This window comes from Bos indicus, chromosome 19 (genome assembly GCF_029378745.1).
Source record: "Bos indicus isolate NIAB-ARS_2022 breed Sahiwal x Tharparkar chromosome 19, NIAB-ARS_B.indTharparkar_mat_pri_1.0, whole genome shotgun sequence".
Classification (NCBI taxonomy): domain Eukaryota; kingdom Metazoa; phylum Chordata; class Mammalia; order Artiodactyla; family Bovidae; genus Bos; species Bos indicus.
Window position 1 is genome coordinate 28,237,326 of NC_091778.1, and position 22,978 is coordinate 28,260,303.

General features: G+C 52.4%; 2 protein-coding genes across 2 annotated transcripts; one reads left to right on the plus strand and one right to left on the minus strand.

The window, feature by feature from the left end:
• Positions 1-9,564: 9,564 nt before the first annotated feature.
• SLC2A4 (solute carrier family 2 member 4) lies at positions 9,565-15,362 on the plus strand. Its single transcript, XM_070772976.1, has 11 exons — positions 9,565-9,832; positions 11,108-11,224; positions 11,334-11,506; positions 11,595-11,719; positions 11,843-11,958; positions 12,054-12,216; positions 12,303-12,490; positions 12,678-12,782; positions 12,933-13,034; positions 13,494-13,697; positions 14,245-15,362. Exons 1-11 carry the CDS (start codon positions 9,800-9,802, stop codon positions 14,446-14,448), a joined length of 1,530 nt encoding a protein of 509 aa, XP_070629077.1. The 5' UTR covers positions 9,565-9,799; the 3' UTR covers positions 14,449-15,362.
• Positions 15,363-15,809: 447 nt separating this feature from the next.
• YBX2 (Y-box binding protein 2) lies at positions 15,810-21,780 on the minus strand. Its single transcript, XM_019981793.2, has 9 exons — positions 21,489-21,780; positions 20,774-20,837; positions 19,317-19,350; positions 18,386-18,475; positions 17,523-17,807; positions 17,248-17,351; positions 16,807-16,984; positions 16,300-16,384; positions 15,810-16,203 (listed from the first exon to the last, which is right to left on the minus strand). Exons 1-8 carry the CDS (start codon positions 21,763-21,765, stop codon positions 16,334-16,336), a joined length of 1,083 nt encoding a protein of 360 aa, XP_019837352.2. The 5' UTR covers positions 21,766-21,780; the 3' UTR covers positions 15,810-16,203; positions 16,300-16,333.
• Between the last annotated feature and the right edge of the window lie 1,198 nt (positions 21,781-22,978).

Here is a 22,978-nt window from a genome sequence, read left to right on the forward strand (position 1 = left end):
GAAAGCTACTCACTTTGTGTGATTATTTAGTCAATGTCAGTCTCCCCACTATACTATAAGTTCCAAGAGATGTGTCTGGATTTTATCCCTAATAAATAGTTGATGAATAAATGACTAAATTGCAAATTAACATGATTTTCATCTACTGATTTGACAAATATTTTCTGAGACCCTGTACAATGTACCAAGCACCATGCTTGACACTGGGGCTACAGCTGTAAACTAGAGGACACTGCAGAATTTCTGGTGGGCCAGTGGTTAAGATTCAGTGCTTCCAGTGCAGGGGGCACAGGTTCAATCTCTGGTTGAGGAAGTTCTGCATGGCATTCTGTGCCGTCGAAAAAGAAAAAGAGGACGCTTCATTCAGGTAACTTAGATTCTAGAGGGAGGAAGCAGGCAATAAAGACATAAAATGGACCATGTTTTCAAGGCAATAAAATAGGGTAATGTGATGAGGTTGGGTCCATTCCAGAGTAAGGTCAGGGAGACCTACCTAGGAAGGGACTTAAATAATGAGCCACCCAGAAAGGCATATTATAGGCATAGGGAACAAAAAGTGCTATGACCCTGTTTCTATTGTCCCTTTGAGATTTGTATTAACTTAAAGTAGAATTGCTCCACCTCAGCACTATTGTGTTTGGGGCCAGATAAGTCTTTGTTATGGGATGGTTCTGTGCATTATAGGATATTTAAAAGCACCCTGAACTTCCCCACTGATTTGATGCCAGTATCCTCTCCCACACCCTAGTGTGACAATCAAAAATGTCTCCAGAATAAACAAGGTCCTATTGTATAGCACAGGAAACCATATTCAATATCCTGTCATAAACCATAATGGAAAAGAATATATATATATATATATATAGTCACTGCTGTACAGCAGAAATTAACACAACATTGTAAATCAACTATGCTTCAATAAAATAAATTTTAAAAAAATCATTGTCTCCAGAGATTGCCAGATGTCCCAGTGATGAGATGAACATAACTGGTCCCAGCCTAGAACCACTGATTTAAAGTATCACCAGTCAGCATCACTGTGAATTTCTTGCTCTAGAAACCTTTAAGTAAAGAGCTGGGTGTGAGGAGAAAGTAGATGGATGGTTGGAATTAGCCAGGGTTGGGATTTTGCTAAAAAGAGAGAAAAGGGGGAGTTCCCTGGTAGCCTAGTGATTTGGACTCCAGGCTTTCACTACTGTGGCCTGGGTGCAACCCCTGGTCAAGGAACTGAAAATCCTAAAAGCCAAGCAGTGTTGCCAAAAGAAAGAAAGAAAGAGACAGAGAATAGAGAAGGAATTCTAATTTGCAAGACAGTGATTATGTGCTAGATTGTTGCTATAAATTGGGTATTAAGGAGAGCAAACATAAAAAGGAGTCAGTGGATAGTGAAAAACTCATCCAGTTAATGGTTTTGAAGTCTCTGTAAAGTGAGAGAACTGGGGATACATGAATGGACGATCTAGAAGCCTAGGAGGTGATCATCAGAGGTGGCAGGCTTGAATTCACTAAACTGGAGAAGGGTGTTTTTAGAGATAAAGCCTTGGGTAGGGGCCTGAAGATGGATTGAAAACATGGTTGGAGATGAGACTGAGGGCTGAGAGGCCATGAGTAAATGGAGTGTCCTGGTGGGTTCTGAAGTCAACAACAATGATGATGAGAACATAGGTATAAAGAAGACGACAATGAGCTTGATCAATACCACAAGGAAGAGAAATAAATAGATTGTGCAAAGATTGAAAGGGTCAAAATAAAATTGATTTGCAAACGATATAATCACCTACTAGAAAATCAGATAAAAGCAACAGAGAATCTGTCAGAACTATCCATGTTGTTCAGCAAGTTTGCTGTACACGAGATCCACCCACAAAGAGAGTCACTAGTATTTTACTACACCAGCAAAAACTAATTAGAAAATATAATTTTAAAAATAACACTCAATTTCCATCACGGCAAAAATTATAGAGCATCTTGGAACTAACCAAGTATTCATAAGACCTCAATGGAAGAAAAATTTTAATTCTACTAGATCTGTCTAGTCAAAGTTATGGTTTTTCCAGTAGTCATGTACGGATGTGACAGTTGGACTATAAAGAAAGCTGAGCGCCAAAGAGCTGATGCTTTTGAACTGTGGTGTTGGAGAAGACTCTTGAGAGTCCCTTGGGCTGCAAGGAGATAAAACCAGTCCATTCTAAAGGAAATCAGTCCTAAATATTCATTGGAAGGACTGATGCTGAAGCTGAAACTCCAATACTTTGGCCACCTGATGTGAAGAACTGACTCATTGGAAAAGACTCTGATGATGGGAAAGATTGAAGGCAGGATAAGGGGAAGACAGAGGATGAGATGGTTGGATGGTGTCACCAACACGATGGACATGAGTTTGAGTAAGCTCCAGGAGTTGGTGATGGACGAGGAAGCCTGACGTGCTGCAGTCCATAAGGTCACAAAGAGTTGGACATGACTAAACGACTGCATTGAACTGAAAGAATATAGAAGATGAATGAATACAAAAATAGTCCATGCTCTTAAATGGGATGACTTAACATTATAAAGATATCAGTTGTCCCCAGAATAACATACAATTTGATATATTACCAAAAAAAATTCAATTGGTGCTTTTTTTTAAAGATATTAATGTTTACCTTCAGATTTTTTGAAGTAATTAAAACACACACACACAAATAGTTAGGTCTTCACTGAGAAGAGTGACAAGAGGGGTCTTGCTCTTCCAGAAATTTAAATTTGCTACAAAGCATTCAGCAACAGTAACCATATAGTATTAGTGCAAGAACAGAGAGATACACCAACGGAACAGAATACTAGAGACAGAGGTCAGTTCAGTTCAGTTCAGTCACTCAGTCGTGTCGACTCTTTGCGACCCCATGAATTGCAGCACGCCAGGCTTCCCTGTCCATCACCAACTCCCAGAGTTCACTCAGACTCACGTCCATCGGGTCAGTGATGCCATCCAGCCATCTCATCCTCTGTTGTCCCCTTCTCCTCCTGCCCCCAATCCCTCCCAGCATCAGAGTCTTTTCCAATGAGTCAACTCTTTGCATGAGGTGGCCAAAGTACTGGAGTTTCAGCTTTAGCATCATTCCTTCCAAAGAAATCCCAGGGCTGATCTCCTTCAGAATGGACTGGTTGGATCTCCTTGCAGTCCAAAGGACTTTCAAGAGTCTTCTTCAACACCACAGTTTAAAAGCATCAATTCTTTGGCGCTCAGCCTTCTTCACAGTCCAACGCTCACATCCATAGGTACTTACATATGTATCAAAAGCGCGTGCTGTATGGTGAGTCACTTAAGTGGTGTCTGACTCATTTTGACCCTGTGGACTGCAGCCTACCAGGCTCCTCTGTCCATGGAATTCTCCAGGCAAGAATTGCAGGGAATTGTCCAGGCAATTCTCTCTGCCATTTCCTTCTCCAGGGGATCTTCCCAACCCAGGGATCGAACCCGCATCTCTTATGTCTCCTGCATTGGCAGATGGGTTCTTTACCATTAATGCCACCTGGGAAGCCCATATCAGAAGTGGATGAACTCTAGATGGATTAAAAAGACCTAAACATGGAGAAGAAAACGCCAACCCACTCCAATATTCTTGCCTGGAAAAGTCCATGGACAGAGGAGCCTGGCAGGCTGCAGTCCACTGGGTTACATGACTGAGCACACATGTGTGAGGAGGGTAGAAGGAGATGGATTGGTAGCAATAAACTGGTAGAACTAAAAAAAAAAAAAAAGACCTAAATGTGGGGACTTCCTGGTGGTCCACTGGTTAAGACTCTGTGATCCCAGTGCAGGAGGGGCAGGTTTGATCCCTGGTCAGGTAGCTAAGATCCCAGCTGCCATGGTACAACCAAACAAACAAAAATGTAAATCTAAAAACTATAGTTCTTAGAAGAAAAGGTAAATTTTGATGCAAAAATGGAAAAGAATACATGCAAAATTTCAAAATCACAAATCCTAAGGGGAAAATTGGTCATTTTGATGATACTAAATTTAAAATTTCTGCTAAATGAAGTTCACCAAAGAAAAATTAACAGGCAGACGATAGAAGAAGAGAAAATATGTACAATATCTAAATATGATAACAAACTAATATTATTTGTTTAAGTCTCTTGCCAATCAACAGTAAAAATATTCCAAGAGAAAAATGGGCGAAGAATACGTGGAAGGGATTTGCCAAAAAAATAGAAAGCCAAAATGCTAACAAGAGTTTAAAGGGATGCTCCAAGCCATAAGTAATCAGAGAAAACTGAAATACAATATCACCTTTCACCTACTGAACTGACAAAAATTGACAAATTCTCATTTATTTAAAATCTCATATAGTCCATTCTGATGGATCCCCTGGAGAAGGGAATGGCTACCCACTCCAGTATTCTGGCCTGGAGAATTCCATGGACTGTATAGTCCATGGGGTCGCAAAGAGTTGGACACGACTGAGCAACTTTCACTCACTTCATAGTCCAATTCTGGATTTTAAAAGACTGATCATCTGAAGTGCTGGTGTGTGGAGGAACTGGAACTTTTAGATATTGTGGGTGGGCAAGTAAAGTGGGACAACCACTTTAGAAAACAATTTAGCCAATTCATAAAAAGTCACACACTACTGTCTGTTGCTAAAGTTTCCCAAAGATGCAAGAAAAACAGTGTCCTGGCACATTTTGTCTGTCTGATGGTGGCAGCCCAGATTCAATAGGGGAATACAGGGACAGATTTTTTGCAACTCAGAAATGACCCTGTGAGCAGTAAAACCTGATTTATTGGGAAAAAAAAAAGAAGTTGCACACACATACCTATCATATAATCCACTCATCCTACTCTTAGGTATTTTCCAAGAGAAATGAAAGTACATGCCCATATGAAGACCTGTACTTAAATGTTCATGGCAGCTTTATTTGTAACAGCCACAAACTGGAAATAATGCAAATATCCATCAACAGGTGATGGACAATCTAACTGATTACTATTGCTAATCAAATCAATAATATTTCACAATAAAAAAATAAACTCACAATACGCGCAACAACATACATGAATCTCAAAATAGTTATGGGAAGTAAAGAAGTCCAAACAAAAGGAGTAGAATCTGTGTGATTCTATTTGCATAAAATTCTAAAAAATGCAAACTAGTCCCTCGTGACTGAAATCAGATCAGTGGTTGCCTAGGGGCTGACAGGAGGAATTACAAAGAGGTACAAGGAAACACAGAGGGTGATGGGTGTGTTCATTATCTTGATTCTGGGGACAGTTTCAGAGGTGTATACATATGTCAAAACATCAAATTAGCTGTTAACTAGATGTATTGTGGTAATCATTTTGTAATATATACATATATCACTGTGTTGTACACCTGAAATTAAAGTTACATGTCAATAACACCTCAAGATAAAATCTTCATTTATTTATTTGGCTGCATCAGGTCTCAGTTGCAGCATGTGGGATCTAGTTCCCCAACCAGGGATGGAACCTGGGCCCCCTGCATTGGGAGCAGGGAGTCTTAGCCACTGGACCACCAAGGGAGTCCCAAGAAAAAATCTTTTGCTTTATCAAACTGTACATTTTAAGTATGTACAGTTTATTGTTTGTCGATTCTGTCTCAATAGAGCTTTTCAAAAACCAAACAAAAACAATAAACTGTATCTATTTCTGTCTTTTCTAAGCACTATATGAGTATTACAGTATTCACCTTCATTAAAACCCTAAGATGTGGATACTATTATTATCTCCCTTCTCATTTTACAGATGAGGTAAATAAGGCACAAAGAGCTTAGGTAACTTTCCCAAGGGCGCAAAGTTATTAAGTATCAGAGCTGGGACTCAAACTCGGGCAATTCAGGCCCAGAGTCCATACTCTTCACTCGGCTGCTTCTGGGTGGATGCTGCCTGAGAGGGTGGTGCGGTAGTAGCAGAACTCTCCGGAACTCCTGATAGAAGTGGAGACTGTGATAGTCATTCTCAAAAGCAAGCCGGTAGTTTTTAGTCAAATTAGGTAGAAGTATACCCTATGACTCAGCAATTCTGCTCATGGAGATAGATATAAATAAAGACAAAGACATAGGCAGAGGCAGAGACATAGCTCCATGTTCACTGCCACATTATTTGTTGTGGTTGGGAAGTGGAGGTGATATGGGTGCCTATCAGTGGGATGACTGACATTGTGGAGCATTAGGCAATGGTACATTATGCAATGAATCAATAAATTATGCAATGAAATAATTATGAAACCATCACTTGGATAATCACAGAACATGAATGGGTTCTCAAAACATAGTGCTCACTGAAAATAAGTAAGATTAGATTGAAAGATATAAACAGATGCTGTGTACTGGGTTGTGCTCAGTTGTGTCCAACTCTTTATAACCCCATGGACTGTAGCCCTCCAGGCTCCTCTGTTCCTGGGATTTCCCAGGCAAGAATACTGGAGTGGGTTGCCATTACCTTCTCCAGGGGATCTTCCCGACCCTGGGATCCAACTCGCATCTCTTGCATCTCCTATAGTGGTAGGCAGATTCTTTACCACTGAGCCACCTGCACATAAAACAATTCATGTTTTGCAAGAGTACAACAAAAGGGAGCCTTAAATGCATTGGGATGGTGGGTTTTTGAGAGAAGACAAATGAGAAATGGATATGGAAATAAAGGATAATTTTTTTAATAAATATAAGACATTGATCAGTGAGTATCATGTACCAAGAACTGTGCCATTAATTCAATCCTCTGTACCTGAGATCCTCATATATTGACAAAAACAATGATGGGACAAAGGGAGGAGATGGCATTGCTGGAGCTCAGGGGTCCAGTGTTTCCCTCTAGAAGCTGAAAGTGAAGTGGGCCTAAAGAGTAGGAGCTGGAGGCAGAGAGAGTGAAGAAACATCCTGGCTTTCTCCTGCCCTCCAATCTCTCACCTCCTATGGGCTATATCCAGTCAGAAGACAGTGAATATGGGACTTTGAAAACAAAAGCCTGGAAGGATCAGCTCCCCATGTCCTAGGGCAGAGCTTAGAAAGGGCTACAACTGGTTCTGAGATCAAATGAGCCAAGGATTAATTTCTAAGCAAGATGAACGCACACACGCTCCAATGCTAAATGCCCACTGTGTCCTGTGTCTCATTTCTTCCCTTCCCATCCTCTCGCAATTAGTCTCTTTCTCCCACCTTCCCAGACATTTTTCTCCCTCCCTCCTGACTCTCCTTATTCCCATTGTCTCTTCTACTCCCCACCACCTTCTCCTTTCTTTTTATCTTCTTTATCTAGATCTGACTTGCTTTCCTTGATTCTACTTTCCCTGGGGCTTAAACTCCTAGAAGCATCTGAGCAAAGCATCTGAATGAGACTGGGAAAGTTCCTTGACCCGAGTGCCAGGAGACACTCCAAGGCCTGCACTCTATCTGCTACCCTGACTTATCATCTGCCTCCAACCTGTGCCTCCCTCCAGCTCCCTTTTTACCTCTTGGCACCTTTCTCAGCTTTCCCTCTCTCCCTGCCCTCTTCCTTTCATGGCATTCCAGCATCCCTGGTTTTCCTTCTACCTTCCCAATTACCTTCCTTCTCTGCTTCCAACAATCACTTCTGCTCCTTTTTATTCATAAACAATTTGTTCCCCTCAACTAACAGACTTTAGTTCTTCTACTTTAGTTCCCCTTGGTCAGGTATGTGGAACCATTTACCAAAGCGTTCCCCCATTCATGACCGTTCCCCAGTCCATATTCCTGACCATCAGGAGCAGACCCTCATTTCATTCATTCAACAAATAAATACTGAGTGCTCATCCTGGGTGAGCTGGGTGTTGAGGATACAGAGGTAAACAAGATGATTATCTGTCCTCGGGGTTAATGTGCAGAGAAGAAATCATGACAATGTACTACATGGGGACACATGGTTTTCTGGAGCAAAGCCAAGGAAGGTATCACAGGGACAGGGGCGGGGGTGGGGGCGGGGGTAGTTTTTCAGAGGATGAATGGGAGTCCTCTGGTATTCCAGACTAAGGGATTATTAGTAGCCACCAAGGAGTAAAACAGCACAGTGTGTTCTGGATACAAGAAATAGTTAGGAATTGACTAAAACTTGAGGGGAGGGGATAGAATGTGAGGCAGAGATAGGAGGAAAGGCAAAAGGTTTTGTTCACTCTGAAAGGGGGTTAGAACTTGACAATTGGCAACAGAGACTTCAGAGGGGAGAGTGAGGAGGTTGAACTCTTTTTGAATTGTACTCAGCCCCTCCTTTAGGAAGAGGAGCAGGAAGACCAGGCAGGGTGATGGCTGTCTGAACCAAACTGGCCACAGTACAGGTGGAAAAAATCAGATGAATATGAGGATTTAGGAGTTAAAACACCAATGCTGGAAACTGGATAAAAGTGGGGGGTGCAGGAGAGGAGGAATCAAGCATGACTTCCTCTTTCTGATAGGAGTGACAGGCTGGCTAACAGGACCGTTCACTGGGATGAGGAAGTTAGCAGAAGCAGGTTTGAACATGCTGATTATGTGAACTGCCCACCCAGGCGGCAGCTGAACACTCGGATCTGAAGCTCCAGAGAGAGGCCCGGGCTGGAAGCAATGAAAGCCTTAAAGATGTGGAACGAGCGGGGACAGTGGGCCGCAGACCACCCCGGCCAGATCCGCTGCGGATCCGCGCTCTCCCTCCAGGTGGCACTAGAGCCCCGTGCTTCTGAGTCCGATTCTTCACAGCGCGCGCTGTCGGTGCTCAGAGCGTTCCGAGGCTGCTCCGGGGACTTGCCAACTCTAGGTCACGCCCTCCTCGCTGGGCATTCAAACCTGGAGCGACCTCCAGAGAGCGTGTCCAACTCGTCCACGCGGCCAGCACATTCTTGGCGGCTCAGGCACCTCAGGGCTGGTGACGTGGTTCGTGTGACCACCTGTCCCTCCGGCCACCTCCAGGAACCAACGTGGGGAATGAGTGTAGGGGAAGGGCCAGAGAGGCAGTGCTCCGAGCACGGATGCATAGAAAGACGACCCCCGAGGCCAGACACCTGAGCCGCTAGGAACGGAATTTCCTGTGCCCCGGGTCATCTCCGCGTGGGAAGCCTGTCGCGGATCCTTTAAGGCTCCATCTCCCTGTCCTCCCCCGCCCAGGACAGGCTGGGACACCCGGGACCTGACATTTGGCGTCTCCCAACGTGGGAGCTAAAAATAACCACTGTGGGTTACTCCAGGCCATTGCTCTGCACCCACCCCGCGCGCCGGCTAGCGCTCGGTCGCGGGCCGCCCGAGTTCTCTCCCGGGCAAGTGTACCTGGCCCGTCCCCTCCCATCCTGTGGAAGTCGCTTCTTTAGCCCCGAACCTCGGCTGGTGGGCGGAGACTTCACATGAAGGGGAACAGGGCCTCCAGGTTTCCCAGGACCCTGTTCTCAAAACTTCGCGGCAGCAGGCTGGCGGAAACCCGAGGGGCGTGTCTCACCGGGCACGCTGAGGGGCGTGGCCTCGCTGGCCTACCCCACAGCCGGTGCCAAACTCTCAGCCCCAGGCTCAGGGAGGGGCGTGGCCTGCTGGGGTGTGCGGGCTCCTGGCCAATGGGTGCCGTGAAAGGCGTGGCCCTAGGGGCTGCGGGGGCTGCTCTTCGGGTCTTTTCCCCCCAGCCAAGCTTCGCCAGATTCCCGGGAGCTGCTGTCTGGCTCCTGGGCTTGTGGCTGCGGATCTCGCCAGACTCGCACTCCTCACGAAGCTCCGGGACCCCCATCACCCCCGCGTCCTCCGCCCACCAGGCTGGGGTCGCAGACCCCCCAGTCGCCTCCCCCTCGTCTACTGCAGCTCCTGCGTCTCCAGTTCCTAAGACAAGATGCCGTCGGGCTTCCAACAGATCGGCTCTGAAGTAGGGTTTAGCATGAGGCGGCGGGACGGGGACAAGGGTCTCGCTTTTCTCGGGCTGGGGTCGCGATTGGGGTCAGCTAGGGGGCGGTCCTTGCGCAGGCGCAGGGGGTGGGGTGGGGGACTGGCTATTTATACCCGAGCGGGACAACCCGTGACTGTCAGATTCCAGTCACTCCAAGAGGAAGAATGAGTCTGGGGGATCATTGTGGGCAAGAACCACAGCTGGATTCTGCGCGTCCTGGGTTCGCCCTTTTCTATAGTTCGCGGCGCTTTGCGCCGGGATCGAGGACTTCCTGCCCTCAAGAAAGCAGATTCAGGCTAGTCTTGCCCTCCAGGAGCTGTCCGTCTGTCCCGGCTCTCCCGCCCGCAGTTTTTCGAAGACCGGAGATGCTCCGTAGGTCCACCCCAACCCCCACTCTTGGCAGTCCTCCAGGACGCTGAACTTTCCCTCGGCCCTACGGTTGGTGGAGGGGTAGAGGGGAGTGTCAGCCCTCCCTCCCCCAGCTCAGGTTTCCTTTTGGAGACAGTCTGTGCCGCCAGCGGTCAGCCACCAAGGCTACCGCCCCTCACACCACCTTCCCGCCCCCATCCCCTGCGCGAGGCTCGCTCAGGCAAAAGCCAGCATGGCCCCCTGCCCTTTGTCGCAGCTTGGAGGGGGAAGGGAGGAGGCCGGGGCGGAGACAGAGAAGGCCATAAGCCAGGAGGAATGACCGCGATGTCCTTTTTGGAATTGTCCTTCTTGAGCCTATTGGAGGCTTCCAGGAGCCCGCGGAGAGAACCCGCAGATGGAAGAGAAGAGGACAGAGACTGATGATGCTAGCACACTTGTTACTTTATAAAAGCAGCACTGTTGGGGCCACTCAACATTCAGTTTTGATTTTCACACTTTAACCTGACAAGGAACATCACCCCTATCTCTTCAGTTCAAAGTGAGGAAGTGACTTACCTAAGGTTGCACAAATCTGAATGGGGGTCTCTTAATGCCAAGCCTGTCCCAAGGTTAGAGAGGAATTGTGAGACCCAGGTTCTCAAATGTTTCTCTGCTTGCTGGACTCAAACATCAGTTTCTCCTTCATGCCCTGGTACTCTTGGGTTCTTCCTGCTCTTGTTTACACTGAGATCTTCGATTGATTCCTAATATGGGTCCACTTTCCCTCATCCCACACGTTGGATGAAACCCAGCATCTTTAGACTCCTACTGGGCCTGGACCCCTGGAGGAAGGAAAGATGGCACAGTTCCATGTGACATGTCTCCTCTCTGCTTCTGCCTGCCCAGGATGGGGAGCCCCCTCGGCAGCGAGTCACTGGGACCTTGGTCCTTGCCGTATTCTCCGCTGTTCTTGGCTCCCTGCAGTTTGGCTACAACATTGGGGTCATCAATGCCCCCCAGAAGGTGAGGGGCTACAGTTGGCAGAGTGGGGTGCCCAGACAAGGTGGGGGGGTGGGTAGTGAGCAGAGAGGGAAGAGTCTAGCAGCTAATCACTCCTTTGCTGTGCCCCTAGGTGATTGAACAGAGCTACAATGAGACCTGGCTGGGGAGGCAGGGGCCTGAGGGACCCGGCTCCATCCCACCAGGCACACTCACCACACTCTGGGCTCTCTCCGTGGCCATCTTCTCTGTGGGTGGCATGATCTCATCCTTCCTGATTGGCATCATCTCTCAGTGGCTGGGAAGGTATGGGGCTGGAGGGTGAGGGTGGAGGGACAGGAAGGGAGCCAGAGCATGGGTTCCTGGACTCTCACAGCCCCACTCTGTCTGCCAGGAAGAGGGCCATGCTGTTCAACAACGCCCTGGCAGTGCTGGGGGGCACCCTCATGGGCCTGGCCAAGGCAGCTGCCTCCTATGAGATGCTCATTCTTGGACGGTTCTTCATTGGCGCCTACTCAGGTACCCACGGGCACTGTGGCCCTGTGCAGGGCCTTGCTGTCCTTCACTAACCCTGGCCTTGGGGATGGGGGCGGGGGCCGGTGGGCAGCTGCCCTGAGAAGCTCTCTTCTTCCCTCTGCTCAGGGCTGACGTCGGGGCTGGTACCCATGTACGTGGGGGAGATTGCCCCTACTCACCTGCGGGGCGCCCTGGGGACACTCAATCAACTAGCCATCGTCACTGGCATCCTAATCGCCCAGGTGACTGGGCCTGGCCTCCTGGGAGGTTGGGCAGGGGGTTGGGGCTCTGGGTACAGGCTGAACATCCTGCCCTCCTTCCCTGCCTTCTCCCACAGGTGCTAGGTTTGGAGTCCATGCTGGGCACAGCCACCTTATGGCCACTCCTCCTGGGCATCACCGTGCTGCCTGCCCTCCTGCAGATGGTCCTGCTGCCCCTCTGCCCGGAAAGCCCCCGCTACCTCTACATCATCCGGAACCTGGAGGGGCCCGCCAGAAAGAGTGAGCTCCCGTGCCATCCTGCGGGAACCTGTGCCTCTCCCAGGCCCTCTGCCTGCCCTCTCAGGCTTGACCCCCCTCACCTCCAGGTCTGAAGCGCCTGACGGGCTGGGCCGACGTGTCTGAGGTGTTGGCTGAGCTGAAGGAGGAGAAGCGGAAGCTGGAGCGTGAGCGGCCCCTGTCCTTGCTCCAGCTCCTGGGCAGCCACACCCATCGGCAGCCCCTCGTCATCGCCATTGTGCTGCAGCTGAGCCAGCAGCTCTCAGGCATCAATGCGGTACGGGCATCAATGTGGTGTGGACGCAGCCACCTCCAAGAGGGGCAGGGTTAGGGAATAGCCCCAGAGGAATGAAGAAGGGAGCAAGCCCCTGCTTCGTTAAAATTCAGAGTCAGTCCAGCTTGGTGTGGCTTCAAGGGAGGAAGGAACATCCTTGTCATCACCTTTTCTTCTGGCCCACCTCTAGGTTTTCTATTATTCCACCAGCATCTTTGAGTCAGCGGGGGTAGAGAAACCAGCCTATGCCACCATTGGAGCCGGCGTGGTCAACACAGTCTTCACCTTAGTCTCGGTAACTGCTGGCCTCTGGAAGGGTCCCACCGTTGGCTTCTGGACATAACTGGGTGTCCTAAAGGTCCAACCCTTGGTTGACCCCAACCACCCAATCCCTCCCACGTCCCAAGCCCTGAAGGCCCCTGGCAAGCCCTGACTCTCTCTGCAGGTGTTCTTGGTGGAACGGGCTGGGCGCCGGACCCTCCATCTCCTGGGCCTGGCAGGCATGTGTGGCTGCGCCATCTTGATGACTGTGGCTCTGCTTCTGCTGGTGAGGCCTGAGAAGAGGGAAGGGGACCAGCCTCCCAATCCTGGGGAACTGCCCCAGGACAGCCAGGGTCATTCCTCAACATACATGCCTTTGACTTTGGGCCCAGGCCGTGTGCCAAGACCATGCCCCTGAGGGACCCAGGCTGCATGCACTTCCTCCTGCTCTAGAAGGACACTGTAGCATTAACCTGACAGCCAGTGGGGAGAGCCCCTGTCAAACCTCAAGAACAGTAATTCCTAAGAACCCAGCTCTAGAATCATGGGGGAATCGACATAAGATCCTGAATCAGCACAGGGTAGCCAGCTGAATGTCAAATGCTTGAAGGCATGTTCTAACCTAGGTGGCAGTCCCCTGCCTGTGAATGGCTGGTAGGGTCAATGCCAGTTTCCTGGGTGGAGGGCAAAGGAAGATCCTGAAAGACCTGACCTGAGTTGTCCACCCTCCCTACCCGGCCCCCAGGAGCGGGTTCCAGCCATGAGCTATGTCTCCATTGTGGCCATCTTTGGCTTCGTGGCCTTCTTTGAAATTGGCCCTGGCCCCATCCCCTGGTTCATCGTGGCCGAGCTCTTCAGCCAGGGACCCCGCCCAGCGGCCATGGCAGTGGCTGGGTTCTCCAACTGGACATGCAACTTCATCATCGGCATGGGTTTCCAGTATGTGGCGGTAGGTCCCCTGCCCCCGCCCCCATCTCCCACACCATCAGCCAGAGGAGGGCAACGCATCACTGGCCCAGATGCTTTCCACTCAGCATCCCCCCACCCCGCCTCGCCCATAGACTGCTGGTTGGGGGCTCACTTTAGTGGACCACATGGGTCCTGAAGACCGCCTGCTCCACCAGAATCAAAGCAAAGAAGGGAACTGAGCTAGATGGAAAACAACAGAGCTGTCTTCAAAGCCAACTACTGGCATAACTTACTTAGGAGTAAAATTACAAACTTCGTATTAATAGTGCAAATGGCTAGGAATCCACTGAGTGCAGTAACTCAGGATGGAAAGAGAGGGAAAAACCAGGAGAGATGGGGTTCATAAAATTCTCTTTTCACTAAATTCTCCTGGCAATTTCCATTGCCCACCAAGGAGCCACCTGCTTCGTGCAGTGTCCCAGTTCCCTGTGAGGATCTTTGGCCCCAAGCCAGTCCTTTAGTCCTGGCTTGCCCAAGGCCACCCGTTCCCTCCCCTCTGTCAACACCTCTTTCTCCACTTGTCCCAGGATGCTATGGGTCCCTACGTCTTTCTTCTATTCGCGGTCCTCCTGCTTGGCTTCTTCATCTTCACCTTCTTAAAAGTGCCTGAAACCCGTGGCAGGACGTTTGACCAGATCTCAGCCGTTTTCCACCGGACACCTTCTCTTCTGGAGCAGGAAGTGAAACCCAGCACAGAACTGGAGTACTTAGGGCCAGATGAGCATGACTGAGGGCCACAGAGGGGTGGGAGAGCCAGTTCTCTCCACTTGCCCAGAGACCCCCCTCCTTTTCTCTGCAGCACTTTAACCCTCTCTTCCCCATTACTTCCAGGGCAGAGAAAACCCCTGCAGCCTGGTGGGATTGGGAAGCTGGAGGGAACGGTGGTCTGAGCACCCCCTCATTCCCCTCGTGTGACCTCTTGGATTATTTGTGTTGTGGTTAGGCAGTGGCTGTGGGGGTGGGTCTCCCCTCCATCCCCTCCTTCTTCAGTAGCCATCCCCACCCCACCTCAGCTCCAGAATACTTGTGCCCTGGCTAGTGAAGGGGGTTTACAGGGAGGAGAGACTCTAGGACTGACTTTCCAGTGGGGGTGAACCAAAGCCGAGAGCAGGACAGAAGACAGATCCAGTTCCTGCCACCTTGGACTCCTCCCCCTCTGGCACTTCCTCGGAATTCTTGCCCAGACTCTGGGTGAAAGGGGAGGGGGTCCGTCTGTCCCCTCCAGGGCAAAGGACACACCCCCCTTCCCAAGATCTAATCTCACTTCTCACAGGGCAGGCTCAGTCCTCTTGCTCAGCCTTCCAGGGCGAGAGGAACACGCGTCCATCCATGGCGAGAGGAAGGGACAGTGGGCTCTCCTCTAGACTCAGGGTTCTGAGCTCCACCCCCGCTGCTCCCCAAGGCTGCCAGGTGGGGGCCCCAGCTCTTCCCTCCTCTCCCATCCTGGGAGGGTATTATACCCACAGGCTTTTGACCAACTAAGGGCAAGAGGGATTTGAAAGGCTGCCTGTAAACACTGGGCTGGGAGGAGCCTTCAGATATTTTTGTATATGTTTGAAAAAGCAGGGGCAGGGAGAAGAAACTGAAGGTCTGTTGTACTAAATGTATATATAGAGAGATCCGTATATAAAGTTACTGTATGAGATATGCATGCTGTTGTGTGGAGGCACTCCAAGACGGGCTGAGACCCAGACCACAGCCTCCCCACCCCCGCCTCTTCTCCATCCTGCCTCAGTTCCAGGCCACAGAATCCTCTGGACTGGATGCTGTCACTCATGCCTCCACTTAAGATCTGGAATCACTGCCTTTGTTAACAGTAGTAAAGCCTCAGTAAGTTGACGCTGCAGGTGCTAGACCCTGCTCTTGGCAGTTCAGGAATCACTCATTCTACCAGGGAGGCAACAGTCCCATTTCACAGATGGGAAAAGTCAGTGTCCCAGGGATGAAGGCACTTCTGCAGAGCTGCACAGCTAGAACCGTGGGAACAAGGATCCGAGAGTAGGCCCTGCCTACGAACCCCTCTCCCTCCTGCCACCCTCAACAGTGCATTACCAACAAGGCTCTGAACAGAAAAGAGGCAGAGACCAAGACAACAGGAAAGCCCGTTTTTGTTTTTACTGGAGGCTCAGGTGGCACATGACAGTTCATAAAATGGCTTCAGAGGTAGGGGGAGCAGGGAAACAAAAAATAAACTGGGGTGGGAAAGAAAAACAACCAGGAGGAGGGAAGAGCTGGCTGGTTCCTTCTCAGCCTGATTTAGGGGAGGGAGTTGATGCCTCTGAACAATAAGGATGGATCCCTTCCTTCAACCCTTGGTAAGGGAGAAAGGAAAAAAAAAAAAAAAAAAAGCAAAAGGCTGTTGCTTTGGCCCTCCTGAGTCTCAAGGAATGGGGGGAAAAGCCGGTGTTTTGATGTCACAAATTATGGGAAAGAGGGGAGGGAGGTGTTGGGTAGAATACAGGTCAGTTGGAAAAACTGGCAGATACCTGAGAAGGAGAGAGATGGAAAAGTCACACCAGCAACTTACCACCACCCAGCCCCACCCCCACCTCTGAGTACCCAGCCCGGGGCCTGCCACTCACCAGACGGTGGCTCTGGGTGTCCTTTGAGTTGGAATCACTCCAGTATGGTGGTTGGGGGGTCCCCACTGTTGATGGGGGCTGAGGTCTAGAGAGAACAAGGTGGTCGGCTGAGACCCTCTTGTTCTTCAGGGCCCCCAGCTTCAACCTCTTGCACCTTTTCTCTTCCCGTTCCTCCCTCAATTCCCATCCACAGGCTGGTGCTGGGGCTCCAGCAGAGCCAAGGGAGTCTACAGGGGGCGATGTGGGCTCCAACGCCTCTGCTGGGCTTTCCTGGTGGGTGGGTTGGGGGGTGGCTGCCAGGGATGGACCTGGCAGTCCTGGCTCTTGGGTGTCAGGCTGCCTTGAAGCCAGGATGAGTGGGGACAGGGCCAGGAGAAGTGGGGACAAAGAGAGTGGGAAGGAAAGGGAAAGGAAGACAGGAGTGGGGAAAGAAGGGACAGGGGAAAGTTGGCTCCAGGCTTTTCTTTCCTTCTCTGGACCCCCACACGGACAGTCCCAGGTCCTCACCTCTGGGGCTGTGGACTGCCTGGGTCCCGGGGGCTGCTGCCGTCTCCGCTGGAAGTAGGGGCGGTTTCGTGGACGCTGGGGCTCAGGTCGGGAGCCATCAGTGGGGCCTTGGCTGGGCTTGGTCTCGCCATCCCCACCTTCTGTGGTGGGTTGTTGGGGTGGCCTGGGGCGGAAAGGCCTGGGGCAAGAAGCGAGGACCCTGAAGGGACAGGAGCCCAGTGCAGACCACGTCCCTCCCTCCTAGGATCCCCCAAGCAGGGGCAGACTAGCCTGCCTTCCTTTCCCATCCCAGGGGTGCCTGCTAACCCTGGGCACCTGGGCAGTAATGGCTCAGTGGCCCGGCCCTCCTGACCTCTGGCTTCAGGCCCCTTCCCTTCCCATCCCTGGGTCCCCACACTGGCTGGTGAAGGGGAAGCCAGGGCCCAGGAATGGGAGTCTTACCTTCGGTACCTGGGCCGGAATCTGGGTGGGGGTATCCGCTCATCCCCCTGCTGCTGGTCTCCCTCCAACGGGGCTGTCTCTTTGGGTTCTACCCCGTCTGTGCCCTGGGGACATGCAAAGGCCGGGGGGGGAGCCGGGTGGCACCAGCTGCTTTGGTGTCCACAGCTCTTCCCAGCCCACCTTCCACCCCACTTCCTCTGGGATCCAGCCTCATTAACTCCCGCTCCTTTTCCAGGATGTGGGCATCTGGTTCCCATGTTGTCAGTCCCCCTCACCTCTATAGGCTGCTGCTGGTTGGGGGGCCGAGGGCCTCGCACGAAGCGCCGTCGGTAGAAGAAGGGTGGTGGGCGCCGTCGTCTGGGCCGCTGCCCGGAGTCTTCGGCACGCTCCCCTTCGCTGCCTGGCTCTGTTCCACCCGATGGAGCCTCTGCCACCATGGGTGGCGGGGCAGCTGGGCGGGGCCGGGGGATGAATCGGCGGAACCTGCGTCGGTTGGGGGCATAGCGGCTGCCCTTCACTGGCACTCCCCCAGGCCCAGTTACGTTAGCAGCTTCTGCGCCCTGGGGAGGAGGTGGGGAGGAGGTGGGGAGGAACTGGTGAGAACCAGCTCCCACAACAGATGCACAACCTCCCAGTCTGGCTTGAATCACTGTCTTCCATCCTTCCAGGTAACTGCCCCTTCTCCAGCTCCTCTAACTTCTGGTTCTTTCCACCTCCCCAGAGGAGCAGGGGCCAGTGGTGTTTGGACCCTTCTGGAAGGGGCCTCATCTGCAACTGGTCCTTTTGAAATAACTGCCACTGGACCCTCATGAGGCTTAGCCTGGAGGTGTGGTGGGGATGGAGAAAGAGGGCTGGCAGCAGGGGAGCATCTCCTGGAGGGCTGATTCTGAGAGGAGAACATGGGCACAGGTGCCCCATGGAGAACAGACATGGGCCTGTTGAACTGCAGAGAGAGCCCTGTGACAGGGGCACCTTCTTTAGGACACCCCTTGAAGCAGCCAGGGCCTTAAGGACGACAGTTCTGCTTGAGAACACGGTCCTAGTCCCACAGCCTGTGCTGCCCGGGCAGAGCCTGTGGGGGGAACCTCTAGGGCACCCTCCCCTGGTTTGGCGGGCTCTCCAACCACAGCCCCCGAACCTTCTCTCCTTCCACGACATCGAACTCCACGGTCTCCCCATCCCCAACGCTGCGCAGAAACTTCCTGGGGTTGTTTCTCTTAATAGCTGTCTGGTTAAGGAAAGGCCAGGAGAAAGGTGAGAATGGCCGGGATCTCTCGCACCCCTGTGGGGCCCACCACCCACTTCCATTGTTTTCAAAATTTTACTTGTGAGCTGGGGCTGGAGTGTGAAGCAAGGAGAAGGCAAAGTTCAGCAGGGGAAAAGCCACAGACTAGGGGCCTTGGAACAACTGTGTAGTTACCACGGTCCCCAGGACTCACTCCCTCTTCCCCTGACCCCTCAGGGATTTCCAGAAGGGAAGCAAGAAACATGAACTCAAAAGCCAAACAAAAAGCCGATAGTCTTAAGTTGCAAAGTGGGTAACACGTACTATGTTTCTTACCTCAGTCCCACTGAGCGCGCATTCCACCAAAGCAGTGGTTCTCAAACTGTGCCGGCATCACAATCACCTGGAGAGCTAGTTAAAACAGGCAGCTGGCCCCGCCCCCAAGCCTGACTGATTGGCTAGGTCTGGGGTGGGCCTGAGAATCCAGATGTCAGGAGATGCTGCTGGTGCGGGGACCACACTTTGAGAACCACTGCGCCCAAGTAGCGCTAGCCTGTGTCCTTTCCCTCGGACACCGCCTGTGATTCGTTCCTGGGATGTTCACAGGTCCCAGAAGGGAGTGAGCCGTGCCGTGCCCAGAGGGCAACAAGCACATTTCTTACAGAGACAACCCAACACAAGTGGGGCCAATGTAGTTAGTACAGCACCTGTGGGATGGATAGGAAACTATTTCCTGGTGGGAGGTGAAAGCTGGAGAGCCAGGACTTGTGCTGCTAAGAGGACAGTGGCAAAGACCATCAGGGAGGGCGGGTTCCTCCCCTCACAAAGCCATCCCAGCTCTTACCTGGTGAACAAAAACATCCTCCTTGGTGTCATTCCTGCAGGACAGGATGGGGTGTTAGGTGATGATTTTGGTAAGGCACTCACCTCTGCTGAGGCCTCCCTAGCTGCCAATTCCCAAGACCTGTGGCCCCATCCTCTCTACCTTCCATTGCTGCTTGGGGTTAAACAGGGCCCAGAGAGTGAGACAAGAGCCAATAGGGCCCCCTGAAGCGGGTATGAAGAGCAGATCCCTAAAACCTCCATGAAAAACCTGGGCTTCATGAGGAAAGGGCTGCAGGGTCAGCAAAGGCACCTTGAAGGAGCTGGTTCAGCCTTTACCTGTGGAGCTCTCCACCCTCTCCACCCTCTACCCCAGGGCACCTTAGAACCTGGTAGTGCTGGGTGTCACTGTCCCCAGCCAACAACCCCTGCTCCCCAATCCACGGGTGGAGAATTCCTCTCAGTCTCCTTCCTTCTGCAGTCAAGGAGGGAGTGAGTAGGGACAGGAGCAGAGGTGCAGAACACCTTTGAGGAGGGGAAAATGTGTCAAGAACTGGCTCCAAACAGCCCACAAAACTTTATTCTCAGCCTGGAGGTGAACCCCAGGGTCAGGCCCCCTCTCAGCACACCAAGAGATCAAGGGTGAGAAAAGATATTAGATCATTCTCTGTCACTACCTTGCCCATCACCCTAGTTTACCCTAGCACCCCAGTAGGGGGGTGGGTGTGAAGAGGTATTCCCTCAGAACCTCCCAGGAGTCCTCAGTTTCCAGAATTAGAGAAGGACCCTTCCCTAGAACAAGTGTTCTGGCTTTAAAGCACTTGGATCTGCACAAAGGTCAGCCTGCTAAGAGGGAACTGAGGCCTCCCAGGAGGGCTGAGCCGGGCAGGGTGCCTGGACTGGGGAAGGGCCCACTGGGGAAGACCTGACTCCGCTCAGAATCTGACACTGTGGGCCCTCCCAGTTTGGGGGTGCGGGGGTGCTGTAGAAGGAAAGCAGCAGCTTCAGGCTGGGCTGGTGCCTTCTTTCCCCAACCCCCACCAGACTCAGTCCCGTCAGATGGGGCATTCAATGAGCTAACAGCTCTCTAAGGGAGATGAGTTATGAGAGTGCTATGTGTGCTGCTCGAAACAGGAAATGAGTGAGGAGAGTGAGGATTCGCCGGAGGCACAGAGAGCAGGTACATTCTGCCCCAAAGGCGGCCGCAAACTAAACCAGAAGGTGACACACACCAGCTGCGAGGATCAGAGCCAGATTTGCCAACTTCCTAGATCATTAACCCTCTGCTGCCCTTGAAGATGTGGAGAAGGCTTCTTCATGCCCACATCTGTGCTGTGGTTAAAGACTTTCAATCAGCATCAGCTGGACATTGCAACCATGTGCCTTGGTAGGGGTAGAGATGAGGCTGGGAAGGTGTCCAGTCCCATAGATCAGTTTGGAAGACACCCATTCCACCCCCTCCCTGGGTTCCTCAGATACCTGTTGATGAATCCGTAACCATTCCGCACGTTGAACCATTTGACAGTGCCCAGGACTTGGATTGCTGCCAGGCAGAGATGCAGTGGGGGCAGTAAGATAGGGGGAAGAGATGGAGTTGGACTCAGTTTTGGGACACTCCAAAATCTAACCAACCTATTATCTATTAAGCTAAACTTCATGCCAACCAGGTTTTACCCAGTAGCTCCAAGGCATTCTTACCCAATTACACTAAATGCAACCGCCCCTACAGCGGGGCTCAGGGTTTCAAACCTCTTCCAATTCTAAGGCATGCTTCTCACATCCTACAAATTTAGGCCCTTAACCTAGAAGCGGGTACTTACTTGGTCCACGAAGTTCAGCCCTCAGGTCATAACTGGGGTCTCTCTAGCCCTCCTATTGTAAGGGTCACTAGTGCACTTGCGTCCCGGGCTCAGATATTTACCTAATACTAGCCCAAATCAACAAGATCAAGTCTCCCGCCCCGGGGGCGTGGTCAGACCCTAGCTGGACCGGCCAGCCACTCCTTCTCACCCAGGAAGACACTGCAGAATTTCCCACCAGGGAAACTCACTACGGTCCGCTGGTCCTTTGAGCCTCGAGCCGTACCGGCCTTCGGCTTTCCGGACCCCGCCGGGCTCCACGATGCCCCTCCCCCAGCCCGTCGACCCCCCCGCCTCCCCCTTAGAGCCGCCCTGGCACGCGCCCCGCCCCTCACCCAGCACCGGCTTGTCCGCCTGACTCCGGGCCAGGGGCGCGGGGGTTCCCGAGGCCGCCGTCGCCGGGTTGCCAGGGGTGCGGGGGCCTGGCGCCGAGGGGGTCCCAACAGCTGGGCCCGAGGCCGTTCCGACCCCGCCGCTGCCCGCCCCGCCGCCTGCTTTCTGTGGCTCCCCTGCGGGCACCGGGACCACCACCGCTACCACCCCTGCCGCCGTCGCGGGCACCGTCGCCGCGGGGGCAGCTGTCGCCACCACTGCCGCCTCCGCCTCGCTCATCCCGCCGGGTCCAGTACCGGCCCCCGCCGCCACCACCACCACCTCCTCCTCCGCCGCCGCCGCCGCCACCGCCCCGGCCCCTCCCCCTGGCTCGCGAACCCACCGCCCCGCTCGGTCCTCGCGCCCCGAGCCTAGCCTGCACGCCGGCAGCCGGCCCTGAACCGAGGCCAATCGTAGCCCGCAGCCGCGGCGCGTGCAGGCCCCGCCTCCCGGCCACAGGCCAATCCTAGCGGAGCAACCCCAGGGCCCGCACGCCAGCCCCGCCTCCCAGACTTCGCGCGGAGGCTGAGGCCCCCGCCCGCAGCTTAGTAAGTACACCTGGGCCCCGCCCCGAGGCCATCACGTGACAGCCCCAACCCAACCCATTGGCCGACGGCCGCTTTCCCCTCCCCCCCTCCGCCCCTTTCCACCGGCCGCGGGAAATCAAACGGGCTGGTCGCGCCCCAACCGCCACCTGGCCTCTACGCGAAGGGCGGGGCGAGGGCGCAGCTCCAAGGTTGCCCCTGACAACCCGGGCGGGGGCCTGAGCCCGTAACCTTGGTCCTGGCTGCGGGCGGCACGGCTCACTTCCACGCTAGAGACCACCTTTGCCCGCACACTGCCGGGTGTGGTTGCTTTCTCCCAGCCTGCCCGACCGTCTCCCTAGAGGATGCCCTGTACCCTGGTCTGTGGGATCAGCCCGCGGGGCCAACCAGACTTTCCCAGGTGACGGTTGCTCTCAAGCCGAGCACTCTCACACTTGTTGGGTTGTTTTTGACGTATGATTTACATACAGCAAAATGCACAATTCTCTGAGTTTTGATAAACGCGTTCATCTATGCAATCAACACCCTCATCAAGATGTTTTTCCCTTGCTCTTGAACCCTTTCCGGGCAGGCCTAGACTCCTCACAAACCATCTTTTCCACCGGAGATCAGTTTCAAGATCCGCAGTACTGGGTGCTTTGGTCTCCGGCTGGGCCTCGCTCTCCATCTCCCTGCCCTTTCCCTGGCAGCTCCCTTTACCTTCTTTCTTTTATCCAACTAGCCAGACTCTTCAGACTCAAGCCGAAGTGACATAGATGTCTCTATAGGTGACTTCTTCAAGTACCATCTTATATATCACTCCTCACTATCACTTCATCCTTTACTTTTCTCATGACATTTTTGGAAATAGAAATTGCTTATTTACATTATTCCTGCCTCCTCCGAAACTCTAGACCAGTGAACTCCTT